Source organism: Hippoglossus stenolepis, chromosome 13, assembly GCF_022539355.2.
Source record: "Hippoglossus stenolepis isolate QCI-W04-F060 chromosome 13, HSTE1.2, whole genome shotgun sequence".
Lineage (NCBI taxonomy): Eukaryota > Metazoa > Chordata > Actinopteri > Pleuronectiformes > Pleuronectidae > Hippoglossus > Hippoglossus stenolepis.
Window position 1 is genome coordinate 16,120,786 of NC_061495.1, and position 23,811 is coordinate 16,144,596.

The window sequence follows — 23,811 nt, forward strand, 5'->3', positions numbered from 1 at the left end:
AGCTGAGTTTGGACGGAATCCCCCTTTATCTGGATCTTTATGTTTATTAAAACAGTAACTTCTAGTTTAGTGAGGACACCCATTGGTATAATGCATTCCCTAAATAAATGTCCAACCCCAATCTGAACCTTAAATTAAACCTAATCTAAACCTAATATTAACCTAACCTTAACTTAAACCTAATGTAAACCTAAACCTAATCCGAACTAATTCACATCATGAGGACTTGATTTTGTCCCCATGAGGAATAAAAGTCTCCATAATGTGACTTTTTAAACAGATTAGGTCCCTGCAACATGGGTAATACCTGAACACACACACACATACATTTGTACATCTATCTTAGTGAGGACATTTATTGGCATAATACATGTCCTAGCCCCTTACCCTAACCTTAACCATCCAAACTAAATGCCTAACCTTAACCTAACCCTAACTCTGACCCTCACCGAAAGTGAGGACCGGCCAAAATGTCCTCACTTTCCCAAAATGTCCTCACTCTGTAGGTTGTAGGCTCGAAATGGTCCTCACAAAGACATCTGTACAAGTACATTCACACATACACTCACACACACACACACACACACACGCACATGCATGCACGCGCACACCACGCCCCCTCCTGTCGGGAACACCCTGGCTGTGGTCCCCTGTCTTCAGACGGTGCTCGGTGCGCCGACACGCTGACGCTCGGTCCCTGATCCCCGGCCGCTCGCTCCTCTCCTGCCCGCCGTGCTCCCCCTCCAGCCCGCAGCCTCCAGGTAAGACACCGGCGCTCCGCGGGTCCGGGACACCGAACCCCGCCGCGCCTTCCTCTGGCATATGGCACACACGGTCCGCCGCTTCCGCTTGTTCCCGGCGAACGGGTCTTTATTTGCCTTGTTTAATGATGTTGTGGGGGTGGGAGGGGGCGGCGTGTCCACCATCACGACCGCGACCCTCGGAGCATTAAACGTCGGTGGGACCAGACAGAGCCACTTCACCGGCCAAAGTTAGGCGCGTGTGTGCAGGTGCAATGCAGCAAAAGAAGAAGAAGAAGAAGCTGCTTCTCCTGGTTCGTGGTCTCGACGCCGGGTTCTAACCTGCAGTCAACTCAGGTCAATTCTGTAGTCTGTGGGAAAAACATCAACTTCAGGTGGAAATATGTGACACCAGCCATGTAACATGAAGAAGGAGGGCAGCAGTTTGAACAGACAGGATGTATAGATGATGTTATCTCCTGGTTTGGTGAACGATTTCCTCTCTCAGAAACGTTTTAAATCGCTCTGATGTTCCTTCAATATGTTTGTGCCTCATAGCTGATGTTTGATAATGACCTTGTCCATGTTAGTTTAGTGTTTAATGTGGAATCACCAGAATATCCCACAGCTCCTCAGGGATGATTGGAGACGGTGAAATGTGATAGAAACGCAGCAGAGCACTCAGATACTGAGGAGAGAGTTTCCTGTTATTTAGTTTAACGCTCATTGATATTAATGGGGTGGAAAAAAATGATAGAAACACATCTGTATCAAAAACTGCAGCGTCCAAAATGAGCATTAAGTTGAATCTCTCGTTGAAAAGTGGACATTTTAATGTTCATGATTCATTGCTCTACATCAGCTCGATGTAAATGATAAACTGCTGGTTCCTGTCATGATGGCCAGTGGGTGCTCCAGGACTGGGGAGGCGTTCAGGTCCACCGGCAGCCCCACATCCTGACCTCATTTCAATCCAGTGGTGGAGTTTCGCCTCAGATTAGCAGGTGTTTGATTCTCCCTCACTCTCAGCGCATATTGAGAATCAGCAGGATTTCAAGTCCTGCCTCTATAAGGTCTGAGGCTGGTTTACTGAATTACATGATGCCGACAGGATGCACATTATAATTAGGGTTGTTGGAGTTGCATTGGTTTCTTTTTCAATCAATTTAGGGATGCAGCCAATCAATATGACTCATTGTTGATTGCTCCTGTGGTCACTAAGATGCCAAAGAAATACTGAAAAGGGCTTCAAATGTCCTAAATGGCAACTAAAATATGCTTGTTTTGTCCAACCACTGAAACAATAAGTCTATAATCCCTTACAACAAAAGCAGCAAGTCCTTCTAATCGAGATTAAACTGAGAAATGTTTGGCTTTTCTCTTTTAAAGCACAAAGACTGATCAATAATTGAAATTTGCAGATCGAGTTTTGAACCGGCTGCTTGATTTAATAGTTATTGCGTGTTCAGGATCTTCGGGTGCAAACATGTTGACGAACTCGTGCTTTAGTCTCATCTGCTGCATCAGGTCTGCACATTTTAATGAAGCAGCTCGAGCAGCTAATGCAGCGTGAAGACGAGAAAAGGTCACATCAACTTTCAGAAGAGGTGATTAGATCTGTCGCACTGTGTGGCAGCCGCTGGTCAATGTGGCTCCTTACATCGACCTGAGAAGCCGATATGTATCCAGATATATGTTTCCCTCGACAGACGTCACTCAGAAAACACAAAGTCCCTGTGTTTAGACCGCTGCCAATTAAAACAAAGCATTAGTGCTAATGAGTAAAAAACAACACCCATGAGTTCATTCATTACAATTACTTTCATTATGAGGCCCCGTAAGTGGCTGTAATACGTAAGTGAGCCGTCTCTTTAAGGTTTATTTGTAACCAACCCCGACACATTTTACATTGCTGTTCCGGCCTACAGTAATTTGTCACAATGACGCTACCCCAAATTGCTTCATTCGGCTTTAAGAAACACACGCTGCGTCTGCTGAGGCTGTTTTATCGTTGTCAGAGGGAGAATGGCTCCCTGATGATAACTGAGTTTATACTGCTCACGCTCACACACACACACACACGAGGCTGGAGGAGGAGAGAATAAATGGGCGAGCAGAGGAGGAGTAGAGCTGGAGAATGAAGGGATTCCCTGATTTCTCTGTGTGCAGGCAGCAGAGCTCATCCAGTGGAGCAGAAAGAGAAAGCCCCGGGGGAGTGCAGTCACACAGCATTAGAGGTCTGCCGTCTCCAAGATCTGGCAAAGACGGAGCAGAGGTGTGTGTGTGTGTGTGCGTGTGCGTGAGTGTGTGTGTACATTCACACATACACACATTATTATGCATTTCTGCAGGCTGTAGCTCATGGTGCCAGACGGATAGGCTCTGTCCAACAAAACCAAAACACTAGACTATAAATACTATATTTGTTCAAAAGTCAGAGTCTGGCTTTTTCGTGCCATTCAAAAAAATATCTCACCAAAGTGTTTCATCTGTCGAATAATTCCAGATATCTCTGTCTGTCTGTATCTGGTTCACATATCTCAAAAAACTTTCATCTTATCAGCTTCCCGCTTGGCATGTGTCTGGTTAAGGGTCCAAAGAAGGAATACACTTTGAACAAACAGCCCACCAGCGCTCTGACTTTGTCAATCACAGTAATGTGCGTCTTCACAAAAGCAACAACAGATTCTCCCCTTTCTGGCTTCACCTGAACTTTGAATAAACAGGTGCACAGCTCCTCGTGCAGCTTCAGGCCTCTGCAGACTGAGTGCAGTAGCAGGTCTTTATTTGCCGCAGCTTAATTACTGCAGTTTCAGAAATAAATCTGCAACCAGCATCACCACAGGCCAAACAAACAGGCAGATTTAGAAGGAGGATGTCAGTGATGTTTCTAACACATGTGATGGATGCATAACTGAAGAAAAAGCTACAAAGAATGCAAATATCATAGGAAGACGCTGATGAAGACGTCAAATTTGAAAGACAGTGAGATTTGAGAGCTTTCGACACTGAGAACAGAGTTTGCTGTCGATGTGCTGTGAACAAAAATACATGCTTTTCACAGGGGAAGCAATGCTTCATGTCCGTCCTCCTGCTGCTCTACGCAGGTTCCACCTCTTAACTGAATGTTCTGGTCATTTTGCTGTGGTTGTGAACACGTCTGACCCAGACAACCTCCTCCTGTGTTGTTCCTATGTGAAAGGCAACCTCTGGAGAATGCCTGGACCCAACTTTCCAGACATTTGCCAGAGTTCATGTCTGAAAACGGCTACGGGAACCGGAATTCGAACCCGGAGCCTTCTTGCTGTGAGGCAACAGTGCCAACCACCACCCCTGCAATTTATGATCAATTATGATATGCTGATTTCAAGTGTGGACAGGAAATGCAAAAATAGAGATGCATTGAATCCCAACAAACAAACTCTTTTAACACAATCTGATGGTAAGATCAAACGACAGCACTGCAATATGTCTGCGTGGGAAATGTTCTCAATCTCACAGTTTTTTGATTTCTGTTGAGTAGAACTGCTGGCATCCTCTTTGTATCTCACATAAATCCTATTTACATTGCCCACTCCCTTGTCTAACAAACACTGAGCTGTAACAAGACGAGCGCTGTGGAGATACACACACACACACGTCTCGTCCACACTGACGATTATCTTATTAAAGCCTATTGTAATGTATGTGATAATCTGCGTTATTGTATCATATCCAGATAAAACCCTATAAGCCGCTGTAACAGACTGTGCTGCTGCATTGAGTGATCTCTGTGGTGCCGTTTTGTGCGGAGTTTCCCTCCCTCCCACTCATTGATGCCCTTCTCCTCCACGGCTCTCCTGTGTGTGCTGCGTAACCGTTTGGTATGCAGTCTATAGCCCCGGCCTCAGAGATACATTGCGTCCCCGTTCAATCACGCAGATGTGGGAGGAGAGGAAAGAAGGGAAAAAAAAAAAATCTGAAAAGCAGAAATGTAATTTGGAGGCAGTGCTGAGAGGAATGACTCAGTTCAGTAATAGATTGCTGGTCAGGGAGCGATGCTTCTGTGTCGCCCTGCACCGAAACCTCTAATGTGGATGGACACATGCCTCTGTGGGCGCTCTGTGCCGCTCATGCTGAACTGAACCTTTTGAGGGCTGTGATGGAAAATGGGACACTTCAACATAGAAATCAGGCCAAAGGCGTGGACACACATGCAGGCTCAAAATACCCCACCCCCCACCCCCTATTCACATTGCATGATTATTCTATTATTTCCCAGGACCAGGATCTTGACCAGTGTTTTGGAAAAGTCAACACAGCTTAGTGTACATCAAACACAGACAGTAATTTGATTCCTTGTTTGCAAGTCGTGTACATCGAGGTGTTGAATCAATACATATGTTTGAGCAGATCAAGGCCATTGTAATGGCATCACTGGGTGGAAGGGAATTGAGGGAAATGAAACCACAGTGTTATTTACTAATGAACATTGGTGTGGGAAGGTTCAGTGAAAGTGATTCAAAACAAGATGAAAGAATCTTCCATCAAATTTCATTTTGCTCAAATAATATTCATTTAAAATCTGAACACCATTAATTGCAGTTTGACAAAATAACCTGAATTCAATGTAGTGTATGTTTAATAATTTGCTTCAGGGCTGTGATGTGTTTGAAAGCTAAAGTGGCACTTTAGTTCAGATTGATCTCTCAAATCTGTTGGACGATTGTAATTACATTTGCAAAAGATGCTGAAAAAATTTGTGTAATGATATTTTTAAGATATATATATATATATATAATAAAAAGTGATTATATATTGATATTATTGAAACGAGATGAAAGGGCAATGCAAAGTTAAAGGAACAATTTGACAGTTTGGGAAAAATGGGTATTTGCTTTTTGCGTAAGTGAGACGAGAGGATTGATACAACTGAATATGAAGCTATAACCAGCTGTAAATTAGTTTAGCTTAGATTAGCATGAGGACTGAAAACATGGGAGGAAATTGTTGGCAATGCTTAGTATATAGACATATGAGAGTGTTGTGTTAATCTTTATTTCTCTGCATGAACACAAATAGTTGCATGACGTGTGAACAGCAAATAAAAGAGGCCTGGAGCTGTTTATCTTCTGCTGAGGAAATAGACGATGTTTTGTTCTTCATCAGGTCAAAGCGATCGCTCTTATCAAGGCAAGGTAGAAGCTCAGATGGTTTTATGATGTCATTATAGGTGGAGACCCACAGGTGGAGGATTAAAGGGTAATTCTCAGTGTCGTCATAAGTATTAATCATCAGTTTCAGCAGGATTTCCTGTCAACGCCACCCGTGTTTGTTGTTGAGAGCAAAACCCATAAAGAAATATCTGTATTCATGGTACTGGTTCAAAGCTACACATGTGATAGAAGTCAAATTGGCCTCTTTTGCTTTAGTCTTTTACTTCTTTGACCATATCTTGCTCTCTCTGTTTTCCCTTCACATGAGTCGGATCACAAGAGGAGTGCATTAATTCGCTCACCTCTAGGTGGTCTTTTTATTTCCTTGGGTAGTGAAGTTTCATTGTGCACCTGATCGTAAGAGCCATCTGGAGTGTCACTATGTCCTGGGCTGAATGTTGGTACACACATCTGCTGTGTTTTATGTGACTCTGTGCCCATGGCAGTCAGAGCTGCGGCTGAAGGTTGTGGTATCGCTTTCTAATAAAATGTTTCTAACCTGGAATAACTGATTTTGTTAATTGTTTAGTGATGCTTTAAAGATTACTTTCATTAATAAGTACAAGCTTTGTGTTGGCCAGTTGGTCAAATCCTCCTCCACCAAACTTGTTGCAGAACATCTGGTCTTAACAAGTCTGGCCACTGGCAGCAGGCATTATGTTTTCAGCTTTCAGTCTGTCCTTACGTCCCATTCTTGTGAACACGATATCTCAAGAACGCCTTGAGAGGATTTCTTACAATTGGGTACAAAAATTCACTTGGACTCATGCATGAAGTGATTAGAATTTGGTTGTCAAAGGTCAAAGGTCAATGTTGTGGTGACCTCACAAATCCCTTTTTGTCTTGTGAACGCACTATCTTAAGAACTTCTTGAAAAAATCTGTTCAAATTTGGCACAAATATTCACTTAGACTCACCGATAAACTGATTAGATTTGGGTGGTCAGAGGTCAAAGTCATGTAGGCTTTACTAAACATGTTTTTGGCCTCTTGTATAGAATATGTCAAGTCTGTCTTTAGAGAATTTCGTCATATTGTGACCTGTTGTCACATGGACTCAAAGATGAACTGAATATACAGTATTTCAGCATTCAAAGGTCCAGTGACCTCATTGTCTGGAAAAGAGTCTCGCTAGTGATACTTTTTTTTGACTTGATTCTGTAGATAAATACAGTCAAAGCTTTTAGAGCTGGAGGCTTTAAGGCCCACCTGTCTGAAACTGTTTTCTCTTTGCTGAAAGATGTTAATTCATCGGTCACTCCTCCAGTGTCGGTCAGCTCAGACACCCATCTGTCCTCCAAACGCTGCATTTCATTGTGCATCTGTCTCCTTAATGTGTTAAAACAAAAATGACACAAGGGCTAATCCCAAAAAATATAAATCACATTCCATTTGCACCCACTCGGCATCAAATTACACATGCTTTCCACGTGACACTCAGATTAACGCTAACTCTGCACTGAACACACGCACACCTTATTAGCCGTGCCTTGCGAAGATGATGCGCAGTGAAACGTGGCAGGCGAGCGGCGGCTAAACGGGATGGGAGGGCTATGAAATATTCAGACATGTTGGGGAAAAGAGAGGGAGCTCTCTGCGTCTCTGTGAAGAAGAAGCCGCAGCAGCAGAAGAGGCCACAACTGAAAGTGGGTTAATAAGATCCAACCTCAATCTGGAAACCTCTTATCTCTTGTTCTTTAAGTGCTCGTGCAGAGAAGTATTGAACACATGAGGCTGAAAAGCAGAAGTGGAAAATATCCTAGATTTATATTTTGATAATTTCTTGTAGAGTTTCTTAAATATCAGTTTTCCTTTTTTTGCAGAAGGTGTGCTAGAAATGAAAAATGAAATGGTCATTTTTGTTTCGCTAAGGCAAGAGATTTCAGATAATCTCCAATAAGCGTGTAGTTGTGCGTGTGTGTTTGTGATACAACCAGACTGCCGGCACTCGAGCTGTCTCACAGTTTGCATCGTAAGACTGACCGTTGCCAGATCTGTGGCGTGGATGGCAGATTGTGGCTTGTAATCTGGACCGTTTTCACTGCAGCTTCACAGAATAATCAAGAAACAAACACACTGATTTACACAGGGTGCAGATGGGGAAGACGAAGGGTGAGGAAGGGGGTGGATGTTGACCTGATCTGGTCAATTTTATCACATTAAATGTTCTTATGAGTCGATAGCGATAAATATCATGATAAATGATCAAAATCATTATTTCTTTCAAGTTTAAAGGTTGAGTTTTGCTTGTTTATTAATGTAGATTTTTAATTGTGGCTTTAATGTATTCTTTATGGTCATGATAAACACTTATCAACAATGCTAACAACGACAGAACAATCAATATACGTAAAATGATTTTAAAATCTGAATTTGCATGAGCAAAATTAAGTAAAACCCTTTTTTCTTGTTAATTATCTTAATAGCAAGTTATCATACGCAATCATTACATGGAAATGAATTCTGTTGAACATTTATCACACATTTGTTATATCTACTAAGGAAAATTATATTGCGACAATAATTGTTATAATTTTATCATCCGGCTCGAATAATTTAATGTGCAATATGCTTTGGAGTCGTGTGGATTCTTTGCTAGAAACATAGACATAAGAAAAGAGAGAAATAGGTGGATAATTATTGAGTTGTGTCTGTGTCATTTCAATAAGACAATTGCTGTATTTATCATTTCCCTTCACTGGCATCATCAGGTTCATGCAAAGCGGTTGTAATGTTATCAATGAAACGGCTGCGGATACAATGAATGAATAATATGCAGCACATTGTATGCCAGGCTCTTTGTTTTCCTGCCCTCGACTTAATTTGAACATGACACACTTTACAGTAAAGAGGCTCTCGATGCTCTTTAACGATGCTGGCGGCCTGGCTGCAGAGATGGTGCAGATGATGTGCTGTGATTGGCTCTCCACTTTTGTCCAGACAAAATAGCCTGATAACATCTTCACAGGCAGGGCCAGAGTAACACAACACAGGGACCCAGCTGTGGGTAAGTGTCATGTCATGATGTTTACACCATATTTACAAGCAACCGAGTAGAAAGATTATTAATGTCAGTGTCAACAACTAACTTTGTTCCGTTAACACTCCTGTAATTCAGCTACAGCATTTTAGAGTTGCTATAATCTTCTCATATCCGATTTCTCTTGGTGCTGCAACACAACAAAAGTGGCTAATGGGCTACTGTGCTAGTTTAGCATTAGCGCTAAAAAACAATTACTAAGATGATCGAATGTGGTAAATGTGTCCCTGCTAAACATCATCTTGTTAGCATGATGTCATTTTCCCCCTAGAATCACTGCTGTGCTGAAGTCTGAGCTGCGAACTCGGCTGTAGACTCATATTTAAACCCCAAACCTGAATTTAAGTTGAACATAAGCTTCATTAGTTTGATGTTCAGTTGGACTGAGCTCTGATTAGTCTTCTTGTTCTCTGCACTGCACAAAGAGTTTTTCGTCATGGTTCCCCCGGCTTTAGCCTTCGAAGATCAGGAAATGATCTAAGGCCTTTTTCTTTGTCTTTGTAATTCGATTTCATCATATTAGGTTATTTTTTAACGTGAGCACGTTTTGTTGCAGACCATTGTGTCAACAAGGGAGGAACGACATTTAGGTTTTGTGTAATTTCCCTCACAGAAGTCATTCAGATGAAAGTGAAAGTATTCAGGAAATATCTGCTTTGCAACTGTGATCACACAATTATTGCTCTGTACGTTATCGGCTAAATGAGGAGGAGGAAAGTCTTGAACTTTGCTTCAGTCGCATTGAGCCTCATTCTTAGATGTGGCGTGACTGAAAATCAAAGATTTCAAGGTCAGAACATTTAACCTGCATTGAAGTCAAGGCTGAGTGCCTGTTTTATCTGTCTGATTCCTTTTCCCCTTAAAGTCCTGATCTCCTCTGCTTTTATTCCATGAGTCACACCCAGCTGCACAACACAATCAACCAAAGCACTCATCCATGCTCAGTCTCCGGCTCTGTGCTTCCGGTAGTTGGTCTGCTTGCAGCAGTTGGAGGCCATGCTGCCGTTTCCTCTTAATTAGGGGATGAAATGGCACAAACAACCCACCATTGGGAGGACAACAAGCAGCGTTCAGATAAGGAGAGTGAGTCCAGTGAAGGTTAGAGTAGACGAGAAGAAAGTGGAGGGAGGACTGCTGCGAAAATAAGAGAGGACAGCTGACAGGGAGGCTGTGGATAAGGTTTTTAAAGGCACTATCTCTGTTGGTTTGTTTTTCCTGTTTTCTGCTCCATCGAGCCCCGCAGGAAACTGTGGAGGCGTGCAGGCCTGATAGGTCATTACTGACAGCAGCTCCTCGGAGAGCTGTAATGTTACAGTGGTAGTGACATGTGCGCGATGGCTGCAAGGGCAGTGCTTCAAATGTTGGCCGTGGTTCGGCAGGATCACGATGCATGTATTCTGGAAAACAACCCTGAGACTAGTGGAGGAAATATTATTTACTTAAATAAATCGACCAACACTGCAAAACATTTAAGTCCTGCCGTGAAAATGTACTTATTTTTCTTAAGGCTGTGAGCTGGCTGCGGTGTTGGTTGAAATTAACATCCGTACAGTTCTCACTCTATTTAATTCATCCATGATCTGCTCGTGTTGCCAGAGGGGAATGTCAGTCAGTTGTCACTCCAGCCTCCCACTGGTCCTGAGCTTGCTGTTTCATTGTGGCGAGCCACGAGGTCGGAGCTTTGATGCTGCTCATATTCTGCATTAGTTATAGTATATATATCCAATAGTCGTGGAATAGCAGTGGAAATAGTATTCATAACATCTTCTAGTAGAAACATATCTTATTGTGGAGAGGAGCTCTGACTCGAGTCTATGGAGTGAAAAATGAAAAATGAAAAAACGCAGCGGGAGATTGTCTCGGTCAGATGTGTTCCCAACAACAGGAACATTTCTGGAACATTCACTTGAGGGGAAGCGCCTGAGGAGAGCATACAGGAGGCCAAAGCCAGGAGACCAAAAGCTCTCCAATCTCGTTGTCTTTGCCAGTTGACATCTTTCTGTGTTTTCTACATGTATGGCTCTTCTTTCTCATCCTGAGATATTTATATTCCAGTTTTGAGTCCGTCGCGTCTAAGAAACCTCATCAACACGCCCGCTCTGACTTTTACGGACATTTTACGAGGGGAGTTGCCAGGAAAAGTTCCAGAAAATGTCCGCAGCAACTGACTCAAACATTTGCATTCTCACATTTGAACTTCTCTTTGAAGCTCCTTTTTTTGTTATTCTCCACCTTAGTACTTCTGTCTCTTGTGTAAGAACGGCTGCAACACCATGAATGCATTTGCAGAGGCACCATCAGAAAGCGAGTGATGTTATCCCCTTTGAGTGATTACCATGTGTGGTCGCCTCTCTGTGATAGAAGCCGTTTCACTCTGGTCATTCAGAACTCTGATAAACAATTCTTCCTTTTGGAGATTTGAACTGGTTTATTCCGGGACGTCTTTACCACATCCTTCTTCTCCCCTGAGGTAACACTCATCTCCGGTGCGAGCATGATTATTTGTTGGCAGCCAATTTAGAGATTAGATCAAAAGCATTGGCTGCTGTTCCGGTGGAAGCTATCTTTCTTTTAGCTGCAACCTGACATCACCACGCTCCCTGTGGGCCCATGATTAGAAGCAAAAGGCCAAATCTTGTGAGGACAGAATGCTAGTCACCATTATCCGAGGTGTCAGGCTTGACGTAGGTGAGTTATTCATATCGCTGTCTGATGTCGCTTCATTACCTTTGAGCCAAGCGAGTAATTAAGGTTTCAAATTGGATTCTGATTGACAAACCACGACAGGCTGTGTTTCAGCAGAGTTATTGACTTGGGGAGAGTCTGGAGGATGAGGAGCAGTGACGAGAATGTTTGCAGAAAGATCCTCGCTTGATTGGAAGTGGCATGGACAGTGTGTCTGACAGGTCTCAAGGCGGGGGGGGGGGGTGCGGATCTGCCCTAAGGAGTGTGTGTGTCTAAGAGTCAAGAGAAAGACAGAGATCGCCACTTAAACACAAAGTACACACAGGCAGAGATACTTTCCACTCGGACAAACATGTCATGTATCATTGAAGGAGCTGTTGCCTTTTGCTTGCTCGCTCAATCCAAACTTCTCCAGCGCGTCACATCTCATCTTGAGCTGTCCGAGGAGACGATGGCTGCCTATTGATTTCACCTTTGCTGAGAACCCAGGACCACATCCGACCTCTGGAAGTGGATTACATGCGGGGAGATGCACAGCTGAGATAACTGGATAAATGTTATCAGCCTCATTTCCTCTAAATTGAGATAAGCTGGAAGGTGTTTTTGAGATACAACAACAAGCATGTGCATTTGTCACTGCGCTCAGATATCGTGTGTTTGCTTTCTGCTTTATTTTTGCACTTTCAGTCTGTTGACTCACTGTTGTAGACTCACAATTGTACATTTAATTGTCCTTACTCTATGAGTTTTTTTTTCCCTCTGGATTTTCTCCTTGAATTAATGAATCAGGACATATAACACCTGTCTGGATTTATAGTCCAGTTTGCTCTGCTGCCTTGTGTGATTCTTTCTCTCACATGAGGTAATGAACATGTTGCTTTTATCATAGAGAATTCATTATTAGATCTAAAGAGAATACACTAGTGGTGGAATTAGCTCATAGAGCGCCTGGTTTGAGTTGCACATATTAAGTTGTTCAAGGGACTTATCTGCGATGCAAATCATTTTGGAGGGTGATTTTGCATGGGAAGGAAAACTTTTTACAAAGTATTAAAGTAGAATGGCACTTGCCCCCACAAAGGCCCGACACTCCCCTCATGAAACCACATTTAAATCCACTAAATCCGGATTTTTATTTGGATCTGCACCAGGTAAACAAACACTGATCAGGCCCTTACAGAAAGTGATTCAAATTCCCAGATCCACCCCTTTGTCTGGGTCCATGACAAAATTCTTCCTTCGTGCTATCCTCCACTAAATCTTGTGGAAATCCCTTCGATCCTGCTGATAAACCATCCAATCAACACACAGACAACATAACCTCCTTGGCTGAGGAAATCAAGTCAGGTCAATACTTCCACTAACATCTATCATTGCCTATTTAAACCTTGCTATTTTTCTTTTCCTTGGGGGGGCTTACCAAAACACAGGATATAATTTAAATGCAATACAAAACAATTAAAGCTTTTAAAGTACACCACCTCACCGTGGGATGCGTTGGCCTTTGGAGCTAAAAGAAACTAATTACTGCCGGTTTAACCAAGTTAAAAGGATTCATAAAAATGAACCATCCAACTGACACAGGTTCTCTCTTTGTTCACCACTAAAACAGATAAAAGGTCAAAGACTCACAGGTCTACAAGGAGAGGTTTATACAACTAGGAGTGTCTGAACATCACAGAGTCCTAGTCAAACACTGTCTTTACATCATGTGGGACTGACGATAGAAATAGGAAAGAGTTTCTTTGAGGGTGGAAAAATACTCCTAGCATTGAAACATAGTACTTTATCTTTTAAATTTGACTGTAAAGGTAAAACCTGGTTATATCCTTATATTTCAATTCCCATGACAAATCCAGAACCAACAATCATTCCTGTCACGCATAACTAATTTCATTTGTCTTCTAATTAGATGACTGTAAAACTGTGACATTACTCCAAAATGATTAAGTAGCGCCGCATTACTTTGGGGGCCAGGCGTTAATCCACTTTTTTTTTTTTAGCAGGAGGACGATACAAACTATGTGGGATTGAGTGAGATTATATAAATTATACAACATCCATGTTCACAGTCAAGGGACATGTCCGCCAACTACACAAACACTCAAATATTTGTATAGTTTTGGGATATTTGCGGAGCTCATGTGCCAAATAGGACAAAGATACAGTATCAGGCTTTGGCCACACACACAATATTGACTAGTGAGATGAATTTTACTGTTGGTTTTGTCCTATTTATGTTATTTGTGGACAACAAGAAAAAATACAGAAAAGCCTTATCATTTAATTACCTCGAACAGCAGACCTGGGCCGATGCGACACCTTTGCATTTATTTACCTCTTTAACCACTTTAGCGTCATTAGCCACCAAGACCTCCTCCTCTACGTCTTTAATCCCCACCCACCATCCATACATATGCCGCATTCATACTAAATGGGAGTTGCCATAATGACTAGTTTGTCAACTGTATTTACTCCTCACATCAACATCCAGAGAAACCAAACCTCCCGAACGTTCGGATGTTGACGACATCCAGAAAACCGGCACTTGTTGTAGCCGATAAGTCAGAGGTGCAGTACATTTGTATTTGTGGTGTGTGCCATAGCAGTGGTGTAAGCAGCTGTGAAGTGTCGTTATTGACTTTTATTAATGAATAATTGATGCTTCCTACACTTAGAGCATGCTTTTGAATGTATGTGTGTGTCTGCACCATATAAGACCCTGTGTTGCGACCTGCTGTTTAGTGGTCACCAGAGACGCTCTCTGCCACTCATCATCACTGTCCGCTGCCGACTGTGTCGCATCAATGATTCAAGAGGAGAATGTACAGCATCCTGTGTATTATAACCGCAGGATTTAGGGGTTGTACATTCCAACGAGGTAGTAAAGCCACAGTCCATTAAAGGCTGCAGGTTCCGCCAACTATCATCTTGAAGAAAACCACCTCGACTCATGCCTATGTCTGTTACATGCAACTGGCAATGTGTTTGATTTATTAATGATATGGACTCACTACTCTCTCCAAGCATTGTGGACTAGTGTACATGCAAAACAATGTAACGCCAGGGGAAATTATCTGGAAAAACCTCGTCCCCCCTTGGGGATGAAGAATCTGCTGATACGAGGCAAAAGGAGCTACAGTACTTTATGATTTATGTACGATCTTTAAAGCAAAAGGGATCTCTTGAGTTTAAGATCCGTGGGGCTCTTCTCTGAACCGACAGGGCTAAAAGCTGAAGTCTAAGCTGAGGAATCTTTCGTTTGAAGAAAAGACGGGAGTGACCCACATTTCTGGAAGAAAATACCCCGCACACCAAACGACGTTCTCTCGACCTTGTTTGCTCCACTTGGATGGTCTCACATAAAGGTTTTGTAACAGATCCAAAATGAGAGTAGGATCCTCAAAACAGAATGTCAGTGAAAAAACTACACAGCTGGGCGATATTTCAATGTAATTGTTAATATCAAATATCAAATCAATCCTATTGAAATAATTCAATTTCATCAAGGTGTCATCCGCCATCCAAATTAATAATTCTGTGCCAGCTGTATTTTAAAATGGACATTTCTTAGCTAGATGAACATATACATTTTTTTTGTTTTATCTACATATACAAAGGGGTGTTACAACTACTACACTCTTTTCTACTTGCTAATGCTATATGGTAATGCTGTACAACTTGTTTTGATCTTTCTCTGAAGACGCTGCCCTTTCTCCTCTCGTCTCTCTCCCATTTTTCTTCCTGTCGATGCCCCAAGCGCAATGCATGATGGTATATATTGCTCAATTAGTGACCATCGGTTGTAAACTACTTGTCACGATGCATTGTGGGAAACAATGCATCCACTATATAGGCAAACATTCGGACAGCAGTACAAAATGGCGACTATATAGATTTATAGATATATATAAATTTGATCAAGGTATAAAGTCCGGTCTTGAACTTGGAAACAGCCGCTGAAAAGTTTCACCGATTGTTTGCTAATTGTTTGTCCATTTTTTTTTAGCAGTTTTTATTTGTGTCGGTTTGGAAGCAGAGAAACAAAAGGCAGAGTAAATAAAGAATGATGATAAAGTGAAAGTACATTTATTTTAAAAAAATGGAAATCTCTCATTTACAGAAAGTATTCAGTAGCCTACTTTGTTGAAGCCCCTTGGTAGGAATCACAGCTTTAAGTCGTCTTGGGTAACAAGCTTAGCACATGGATTTGCGCAGTTTATCCCAATTTCCCTTCAGCAAATCCTCTCAAGCTTCGTCACATTGATGTGACGCGTCTGAGCTGCCCTGCTCAGGTCTCTCCTCAGATCTTGATCTGTGGTGTTAGAGTCTGGGCTTTGGCTGGGCCACTCAAGGACAGTAAGAGACTTGTCTCAAAGCCACTCCAGTGTTTCCTTGGCGTCATGCTTCAGGTTGTTGTCGTGCTGAAAGGTGAACCCAATCTCACTCTGGAGCAGGTTTTCTTCAAGGACCTCTCTGTATTTTGCTGCATTCATTCTTACCTCAATTCTGACCAGTGTCTTTGTCCCTGATGCTGAGCTGCACCACTATAACCTGAGGCTGCCACCACCATCCTTCAACATAGGGGGGGGGGGGTTTAGTCTGGTGATGAACAACACTTAGAGTTCTGCTCAAAGAGTTCATTTCTGCCTCCTCTAAGTGGTGAATCATTTTCTTCACTGAGAGTACTTTAAAATCATACGCCTTTTAACACAAAATGGAATCTGTATCGCTGGTCTACCACAGGCCTTTTTCAGAGCAGACATTTTGACATGACAGAAAGAAAAGTACAGGATTATATAACAAAATGAAAAACAGCCAAATTCTTTTTTGCCCATATTTGACAATCTAATAGGACATGTCTGCTATAAAGGCCTGGTTGAAGGAGTGCAGATGAGATGGGTGTCCTTCGGGCAGGTTTTCCCATTTCTGAAGCTCCGTTAGTGACGTTTGGTTCTCGGTCACCTCCCTGAACCAAGCTCATCACTCCCCCGGCTGCAAACGTCCTCCATCTCACAATTATTATTATTGATGCTACTGTTCTCCGAGGAACACTCCAAGCTTTAGAAATGGTTTCATGCCCTTGCCCTGATCAATGCCTCATAACAATTTTATCGCTGAGGTCTACATGGAATTCCTTGGACTGACATGCTGACGTGCTGATATGCAGTGAAGTGTCGGTCCCTATAGAAGACATGCATGTGTGCCTTTCTAAACGATCATTTAGTTTAACGATAATTAACTGTTTCTAAAACATGCTTTCACTGCGTCATTATAGGTTATCGAGTATGGATTGCTGGGCACGTTTTTTTCCATGTTATCAATTTACAATTAAATGTACAACACAACAAAATGGGTAAAAGGGTCTGAATACTTTACAAATCATTGTATTTTGACATTTGACGGTACCCAAATTAATATTTTGGATATTTCAACCACATCAAGAAGCTCTGATTCTGCCTGAAATAAGTGTCTTTAGTTTCCACATTAACCTCAGGCCATTTTTATCAAACGTTACTCAAACAAGAGTAAATAGCAAATTTTTCAGGAACTATTTTCTGCGGCACATGTGGCTATTTTATTTGTTGTTTTTTTGAATGGTTTGTAGACAGCACTAGAGAGAAATAACCATATCAGGCTTTGGTTGCACAGACAATGGCAATAAAAAAAGGATAATAAAAATGTAAATTATGAACAGAATTATCCTATAAGTCTGACAGGGCAGCTATTCACAGAGTGCACCCATCCAAAGCCGAACATAACCCGGTGTGAAAAGCACAAACGTGGACCCTTTGTAATGTCAGTGACAGAGGGTTATAAAATAAAATGAGTCACCTGACACCGTATATGGTTCTTCTGGAAGAACAGTCCGGTATTAAACCTCATACTAAAGTAGTGAAGGACAGACGCTGCTGGAGGCTACGTGTGGCCCTGGTTTCTGACTTCATAGGTTATCTGCTCATTTGTGCGACCGCTGAATGTTTAGTAATGACTGTATTTTATGTTTCTCATCCACAGTTACTTTGCTTTTATGCCAATTGTGGCAGCTCACCTGTGATCTGTAATTGTCAGATTGGCTGTGCTGTCTATGAGCACCACACTGACTGGTGGTAAAATGCAACGGTTACAAAACACCTGTGGTGTCAGATGTTCCAGGTTGTGACAAATGATCCAGTATGTCTTTGAACAACGTGATCGTATGAGTAGTGGAGAAAGATGCAAACTTTCCTCTCACGCTGTGTGGAGAGTGCCGTGAGTCACCGTGCTTCCCTCTGAGCTGTGTTGTACTTTCAGGGGCATTTCCTGCTCAGCAGTTTTACAGTCTCCTCGCTGGTGTTTGCTCAGGGCAGAGAGCGCGGCAGCGGGAATGTGCGCTGTGTGTGCTCAGGGAGGACTGCGTCAGACACCACGCCTACTGCAGCACACAATTCAAACTCTGCTCTCACAGCTGTAATATGACAGAAGCTCAGATAAATGTTAGCTTTGCTTCACTGATGTTGTTGACCAAGTGTTAGTCATGTGTGTCCAGTACATCAGGAAGATCATGTGGCGCAGTTTCTCAGCTGCCAGGAAATTCATGTGCTGTTACGATCTCTTTTCTGAGGTTGTGATGGCTTAGATTTCATTAATTTAAGTCTGCATATTCTGTTTTTCTTATTTCAGTCTGTGCAGTGGTGTGTTTCCCTAATGTTGAAGTAGGGAAGCACTTTCTCTTAGTCCTGATACCTGGACTTTGGGTATTGAGTAACACTGAGTATCGATCTGATACAAGTGCTTAAGTTAGTTGTGTTATAACTTGAAATGCTGCTGCCACCCATTAAACATTGCATGTACATATTCTGCAAGTAGCCGTGAAATCTGTTAGCATATCTCCAAACTGCTGACCCTTATTTTTAGCTTCCTTTAGTTACATATGGGTCTACCAGTGTATTGCTGACTCACAATAATAGATTAGTAGAAAATAGAAAAGTCGAAGTAGACGTCAAATACATTTTTCTCAAAGATGCTTGCTTTCATTGCATGCAGTTCTCATCTCACTGATGTTTGTTAAATTGTAAATTATTCCAGTAAGTTTGGTTTGAATCACTTATTGCTATACAAATTGGGGTGAAATGTCTTGATTGACAGCTGAGACTGAGTCATGATTAGTGGCGCATAAGCGAGAAACAAATTACGTCAGAAATGCAAGATGGCGGCATCCACCTCCAGGGTCTTTTGGCTTCAATTTTGTTCAATAAGAGGAGGTGGAGGCGCGTCGTACATCTTTATGTCCATGTGAAGAACTTGTGAAAAAGTTGTCATACCTCTATTTGTTTTTTGCTCCCTCCACATTATGCTATCCCTCCTCTTAGAAAAATCCACGTTTACCAGTGTGCAGCTGATTCACAACATAGCATGCACACATAGACGTAAACATAAGAATAATGTCGAATTTCTTTAAGTGGACTGAGCCCATAGATTGGTTTTGTTACGATACTTGCGTATTGGATATATATTGAAGTGATATCAGTGTCAGTGCATCACCAGTTTAAAGTCTAGTTTACTGAGAGGGAGGAGATATGATATTGTTGACATTGAGATATGAACAAGTGTGCACAAAGATTCATGGCTATCCCTCCTGTAGTTTTTGCGCAATCCTGCTGACAATCAAACTAACGGGTGAAAACCTTTCTTCTTTGGCGGAGGTAAAAAAGCACTAGAAAGAGAATTTCAAACTCAGCCTGAATTCTCATCTCCACACAGTCGGCCAATCACTGTGTTAAGTGGTTGTGAATATTAAATGCGAAGGTACTGTATTTGTGCGTGTTCGCTATTTCCTCTATCAATTCCCTACCTCGCAGAAGGAAAATCTCCTCATTGGCCACAATGCAGCTGCAGTTCAGTTTAAAATGCTATAATCGTCGATGTCATGATGTGCCTCTGGCTGCAAATGAAGCTGGGATGATGTCTGCCGGTTCATTAGTGCTAATTCATGTAAAGTGGAGGGAAGAGAGGGAGAGGAGAGAGGACCAGGATGAAAGAGACGGTAATGAAGAAGGACTGAAGGGGGCTGGTGTGGGCTTATGCAGATCCCTCCACTTCATTCTACTTTTATTTCCCAACTTCATTTTTTTGTCTCTCTCCTCAGTTCTTCATATAACCCTGTATTAGTTTGTGATCTTCATGGTTTATTGACAGCATGGAAAGCTTATTTTTGTGCAAATCAGGTTATTCACAGCAGTTAACTTGTTCAACTGCTGCAGTGATAGAGAATCCTGTCTCTTTTTCGCTGTGTGTGTGTGTACTCCTTGTTTTTGTTCCTCTGTGGGACTACTTTTCCAGCACGAACACCGACCCCATCAGGACCAGTAGACCTCATGTGGACCACAGCTCATGCTAATGAAGCAAAGCATTATTTCTGAGGTCCTGGTTAAGGTTAGGGGAAAGACGTGAATCATAATTAACCAGGTTAGGTTAAGGTTAGGTTTATGCATGGATTGGTCATGGTTAAGGTTTTGGTTACGCAAATGTGCTCGCGTGTGTGTGTGGCATTCAAAGCACATCATTTATCTCAATGTCTCGCAGAAATCAGAGCCACTTGGCATTTCCACAGCACTGGTGGGAGTGACATTTCCATTGCTTTACCCTGCATCGTTTATCATCATCAGCTCTTAGAGCCATGATCCGAAGGGTTGTCGCTTCGATGTCTGGCTCCTCCCGTCCATATGTCATAGTGTCAAAACATATGTCAAGATAGTTAACTACAAAAACTCTGCTAATAGTTGGGAGGAAACAAGAGTCTACAATCCACACAATAATTGTTGAGACATTTCCCCCAAAACCACAAAATCAACCTTTGACGATCACCAAAGTCTAAAGGCTTCGTCCTATCTGCACCATTTCACAGCGTATCTCAACGGCTGATGAGGTATTTCAGTCTGAACCGACTGATGGGCCGACTTTGTGATCCCTGCAGACGCTTGCTTAATAAGTCTCTCCATACAGAGGCATCCGCCAAATGAATGTAACGTAGCTGTATAGCGTTGGCATGCAGGTGTGCACATAATTAGTACATGTCTTGCTGTGTATATCGGACGGAGCTTCGCTAATGGAAGCTGAGAAATGTGGATGTGAATGTCAGGCTCGGAGCCTAATTGGAAGGTTGTTAAGATGCTGTGGAGCCGTCAAATGTCTTCCAATTACTTGTCCTTTTCCTTGTACGTCGGGAAAAAATCATCTTTCTCTAATTCATGCAAGCATATTAACCTGGACTTTTACTGGACCATAATTTGAACAAATTTTTTCCCCTATAAAAGTTACTCATAAATGGCTTGTTTGCCTATATTTTGAATGTATTTTATATCTGATTGTGACACAGAGACGTCAGTCCCTTTGCTCTAATAGTGACGCCTGAAGCATGTGGGACGCTGTTTGTTTGTGTTTGAGGAGATCAGTAGACAGGCTGACAGGCCACGTCACTTGGTTCAGTTTCTTAGTCGACCTGCTTCTCTGGGGTTGTGAGTAGAATTTCCGGCCATAATTCCGTTTTACTCCAATTGCAGTGATCCACGGACAGAAGGGAAACAACAGGGAAGTGAGGGGAAACAGAGGGAGCTGCCAGCCTTAAACAACCACTTCATCCCCTGCTGATTGTTGTGACTGGTCTACTTAGTGAATGTAAACAAATCATGGTTTGTTCATTATGACAGTTCTGTTTGTCCAATGTTCTCCAGACACTGTGGGGTTTTTTGATGCACTCGTAGACTGTATTTAAATTAGATGGATGATCTCTCATTTCCTGAAAGCTGAAGTATCCTGGATACCAACACTGCCATCTTGCCCAGTCCTCCCATTGTTAAAAAATGAAGCCAAAATATCCAGGATACAGATGCTTGTGCTTTTGATGAAATTAGGATGTTGATCAGTGTGCGGAGCCGAGTTATGGAGGTCCCATCGACCAAACTTCTCCGAAATATTAGCGTTAAACTTTGAGTTGTTTTTTTTGACATGCCAAGTTCTTTGACTTTTTAGTTTGATCTATGTCCTCTCCACTAAAATGGAGGAGGCAGCGTTTATGACTTATTCTGCAGCCAGCCACCCGGGGTCGATAGAGACGCTTTGGCTTCACTTTTGTGGAGCAGTAATGTCGTCCGTCTATATTTACAGTCTGTGTTATGACTCTGTAACTAACCTGCTGAAACACCCTCGCTGTGTTCTTGGAACTCTTAATTTACAAATTATTAACTGCCTCTGATCCATTTACAGTTTCTACTAAATTATTAACCTCAGATGTAATTCACTGGCCTCTCCTTGTTTCTTTTGTCTCCTCTAAGCTTCCTGTAAGTGGTCGTCTCTCGTCAGATTTCCCTAAGAATCAGAAGATTGGAAGAGGAGGAAAGACTAGTGCGGCGCTGGGAAGTTCAGGCTATGCCGGCACTCAAAGAACAAGAACAACCCGACCGTTAGCAGAACAGAACGTGGAGCCCTTTGTATCAGGATGTAGTTCTTTCTGACTCCCTTCATGTAACATCGCTGCTGGCTGTTGTGACTGCCTGCGTCTAACTGAGAGATCAATGGAGCAGGCTGAGAAGGATCTGAACCTCTCCTTTCTGCTGGAACATGAAAGAGACATGATCCTGAAGGTGCTGCAGAAAGACGAGAAACTGAGGAAACGAGAGGAGAAGAGGATACGGTGAGGCCTCCAGTTCAACACATTTTCACCTCACTCTGACTTTTCTTAACATCTCTCCTGATGTCCTCCTCTTTCCTTTTGCAGGAAGCTGAAGAATGAGCTGCTGGAGATCAAACGAAAGGGAGCCCGTCGGCCCCAGGATCTGGGGGAGCGACAGTGCGCTCGCTGCCTGAAGTCGCTGGGCCTGATTTTCGACCGTGGGGATCTCTGCAAGGAGTGTCAGCTGCGGGTGTGCAACAACTGTCGGGTTACGATCCACAAGGAACGCCAGTGGAGGTGTAACGTGTGTGCCAAGATCACGTAAGTGCGATGCCTGCAGGGACCAAATCGATGTCTAGTGTTTGGAAGACGAATGGAGTCCAGATGGTTTGGATTAGATGGTAAATGACACCACATCTGGCTCTGTTTGTCACTGACAGCCTCAGGTGACTCGCTGCTGGGATCTTCTCCAAGGCATAAAGGAAAAATCCACCGTAACCCCCTAAAGACACTTGAGAGCTATTTATCATTTATTTATACCATTGGTTCACTGCTGCATTTTATAGTGATTTTATTTATGCGATCCACATGAGTGTAATTAGTTATACTTGTTAGTTATTTTCTTAGTTTTAAAAGATCTAAAAAAAGACTCACAAATGACATCATGCATCACATCTACTTCAGCTAAAATATTTGCTATTTGTTGTTTTGTGTTGACTTTGTTAACTTCTCTGACAGTTATTTCTGCTAATGAGGCGCTCAAGTGTTGAGCGGCTACTCTGCTGTTTCACTTTAAGTTTGACTCTGCCACCCTTTGAGCTCCGTTTACAGGCGTGTTATGTTACTATGGCAACTACCACCAATCTTACAGTATTATTAAAACGGTGTTTAATACTGCGATTTAGAGATTCTTCCATAATAAAAACATGTGAAATTCTAGTGGGTGAAAATGTCAACCTCATTTTTGTAGGATGAAAGATTATTTAAAAAGTTTAGTTTAAAGTTTAGCACTGTCATCAAAGCTTCCACTTTTACTTTTATCACAACCCTAACCCTAACCCTTTCATAAGGATTTTAAAGTTTAATCATCATCCCTCTAAAATATTTTCCATAAAAATTCAAGATTAACAACATCATGATGGAAAAATGTATGGCAGGACTTCTGACTGTGAGACATTTCCAGCTCTGCTACAGTGGGAATTATTCTGCACCAACTAAAATATTACTGGTAAACATCAGGGTTCTATGTCTGTTCTCAGTGGGTTTTGTCTGATTACACCAATAAATAACTGATGATAATATCTAACAGTGTGACCTGGTGTTTTGAGGAGTTGAATTCTCAGTCAGTTTTGTGTGTGTTTGCAGGGAGCTGAAGGTGGTGACAGGCGAGTGGTTCCTGGAGGAACGGTCCAAGCGCTTTGAGCAGGTAGCGCTGAGCACCGACGTGATCAAACAGACGATCCTGAGCAGCCCCATCAGTGAGTCCGACCACTCACATACT

The 23,811-nt window shown here is 42.3% G+C and overlaps 1 protein-coding gene across 6 annotated transcripts in view; it reads left to right on the forward strand.

Moving 5' to 3' along the window:
- The first annotated feature begins 613 nt into the window (after nucleotides 1-613).
- The window catches only part of sytl5 (synaptotagmin-like 5), a 42,204-nt gene continuing 19,006 nt past the window's right edge, over nucleotides 614-23,811 (forward strand). The window contains exons 1-5 of one of the 6 annotated variants that reach the window (XM_035174238.2): nucleotides 615-761; nucleotides 21,202-21,330; nucleotides 21,973-22,331; nucleotides 22,416-22,631; nucleotides 23,676-23,788. In XM_035174238.2, coding sequence (XP_035030129.1) covers nucleotides 22,213-22,331; nucleotides 22,416-22,631; nucleotides 23,676-23,788 — 448 coding nt within the window. In that variant the 5' untranslated portion in view covers nucleotides 615-761; nucleotides 21,202-21,330; nucleotides 21,973-22,212. Of the gene's footprint in view, nucleotides 762-2,906; nucleotides 3,016-21,201; nucleotides 21,331-21,972; nucleotides 22,332-22,415; nucleotides 22,632-23,675; nucleotides 23,789-23,811 lie in introns of those variants that run through there. The other 5 variants (XM_035174237.2, XM_035174241.2, XM_035174236.2 and 2 more) reach the window with 5 other exon arrangements.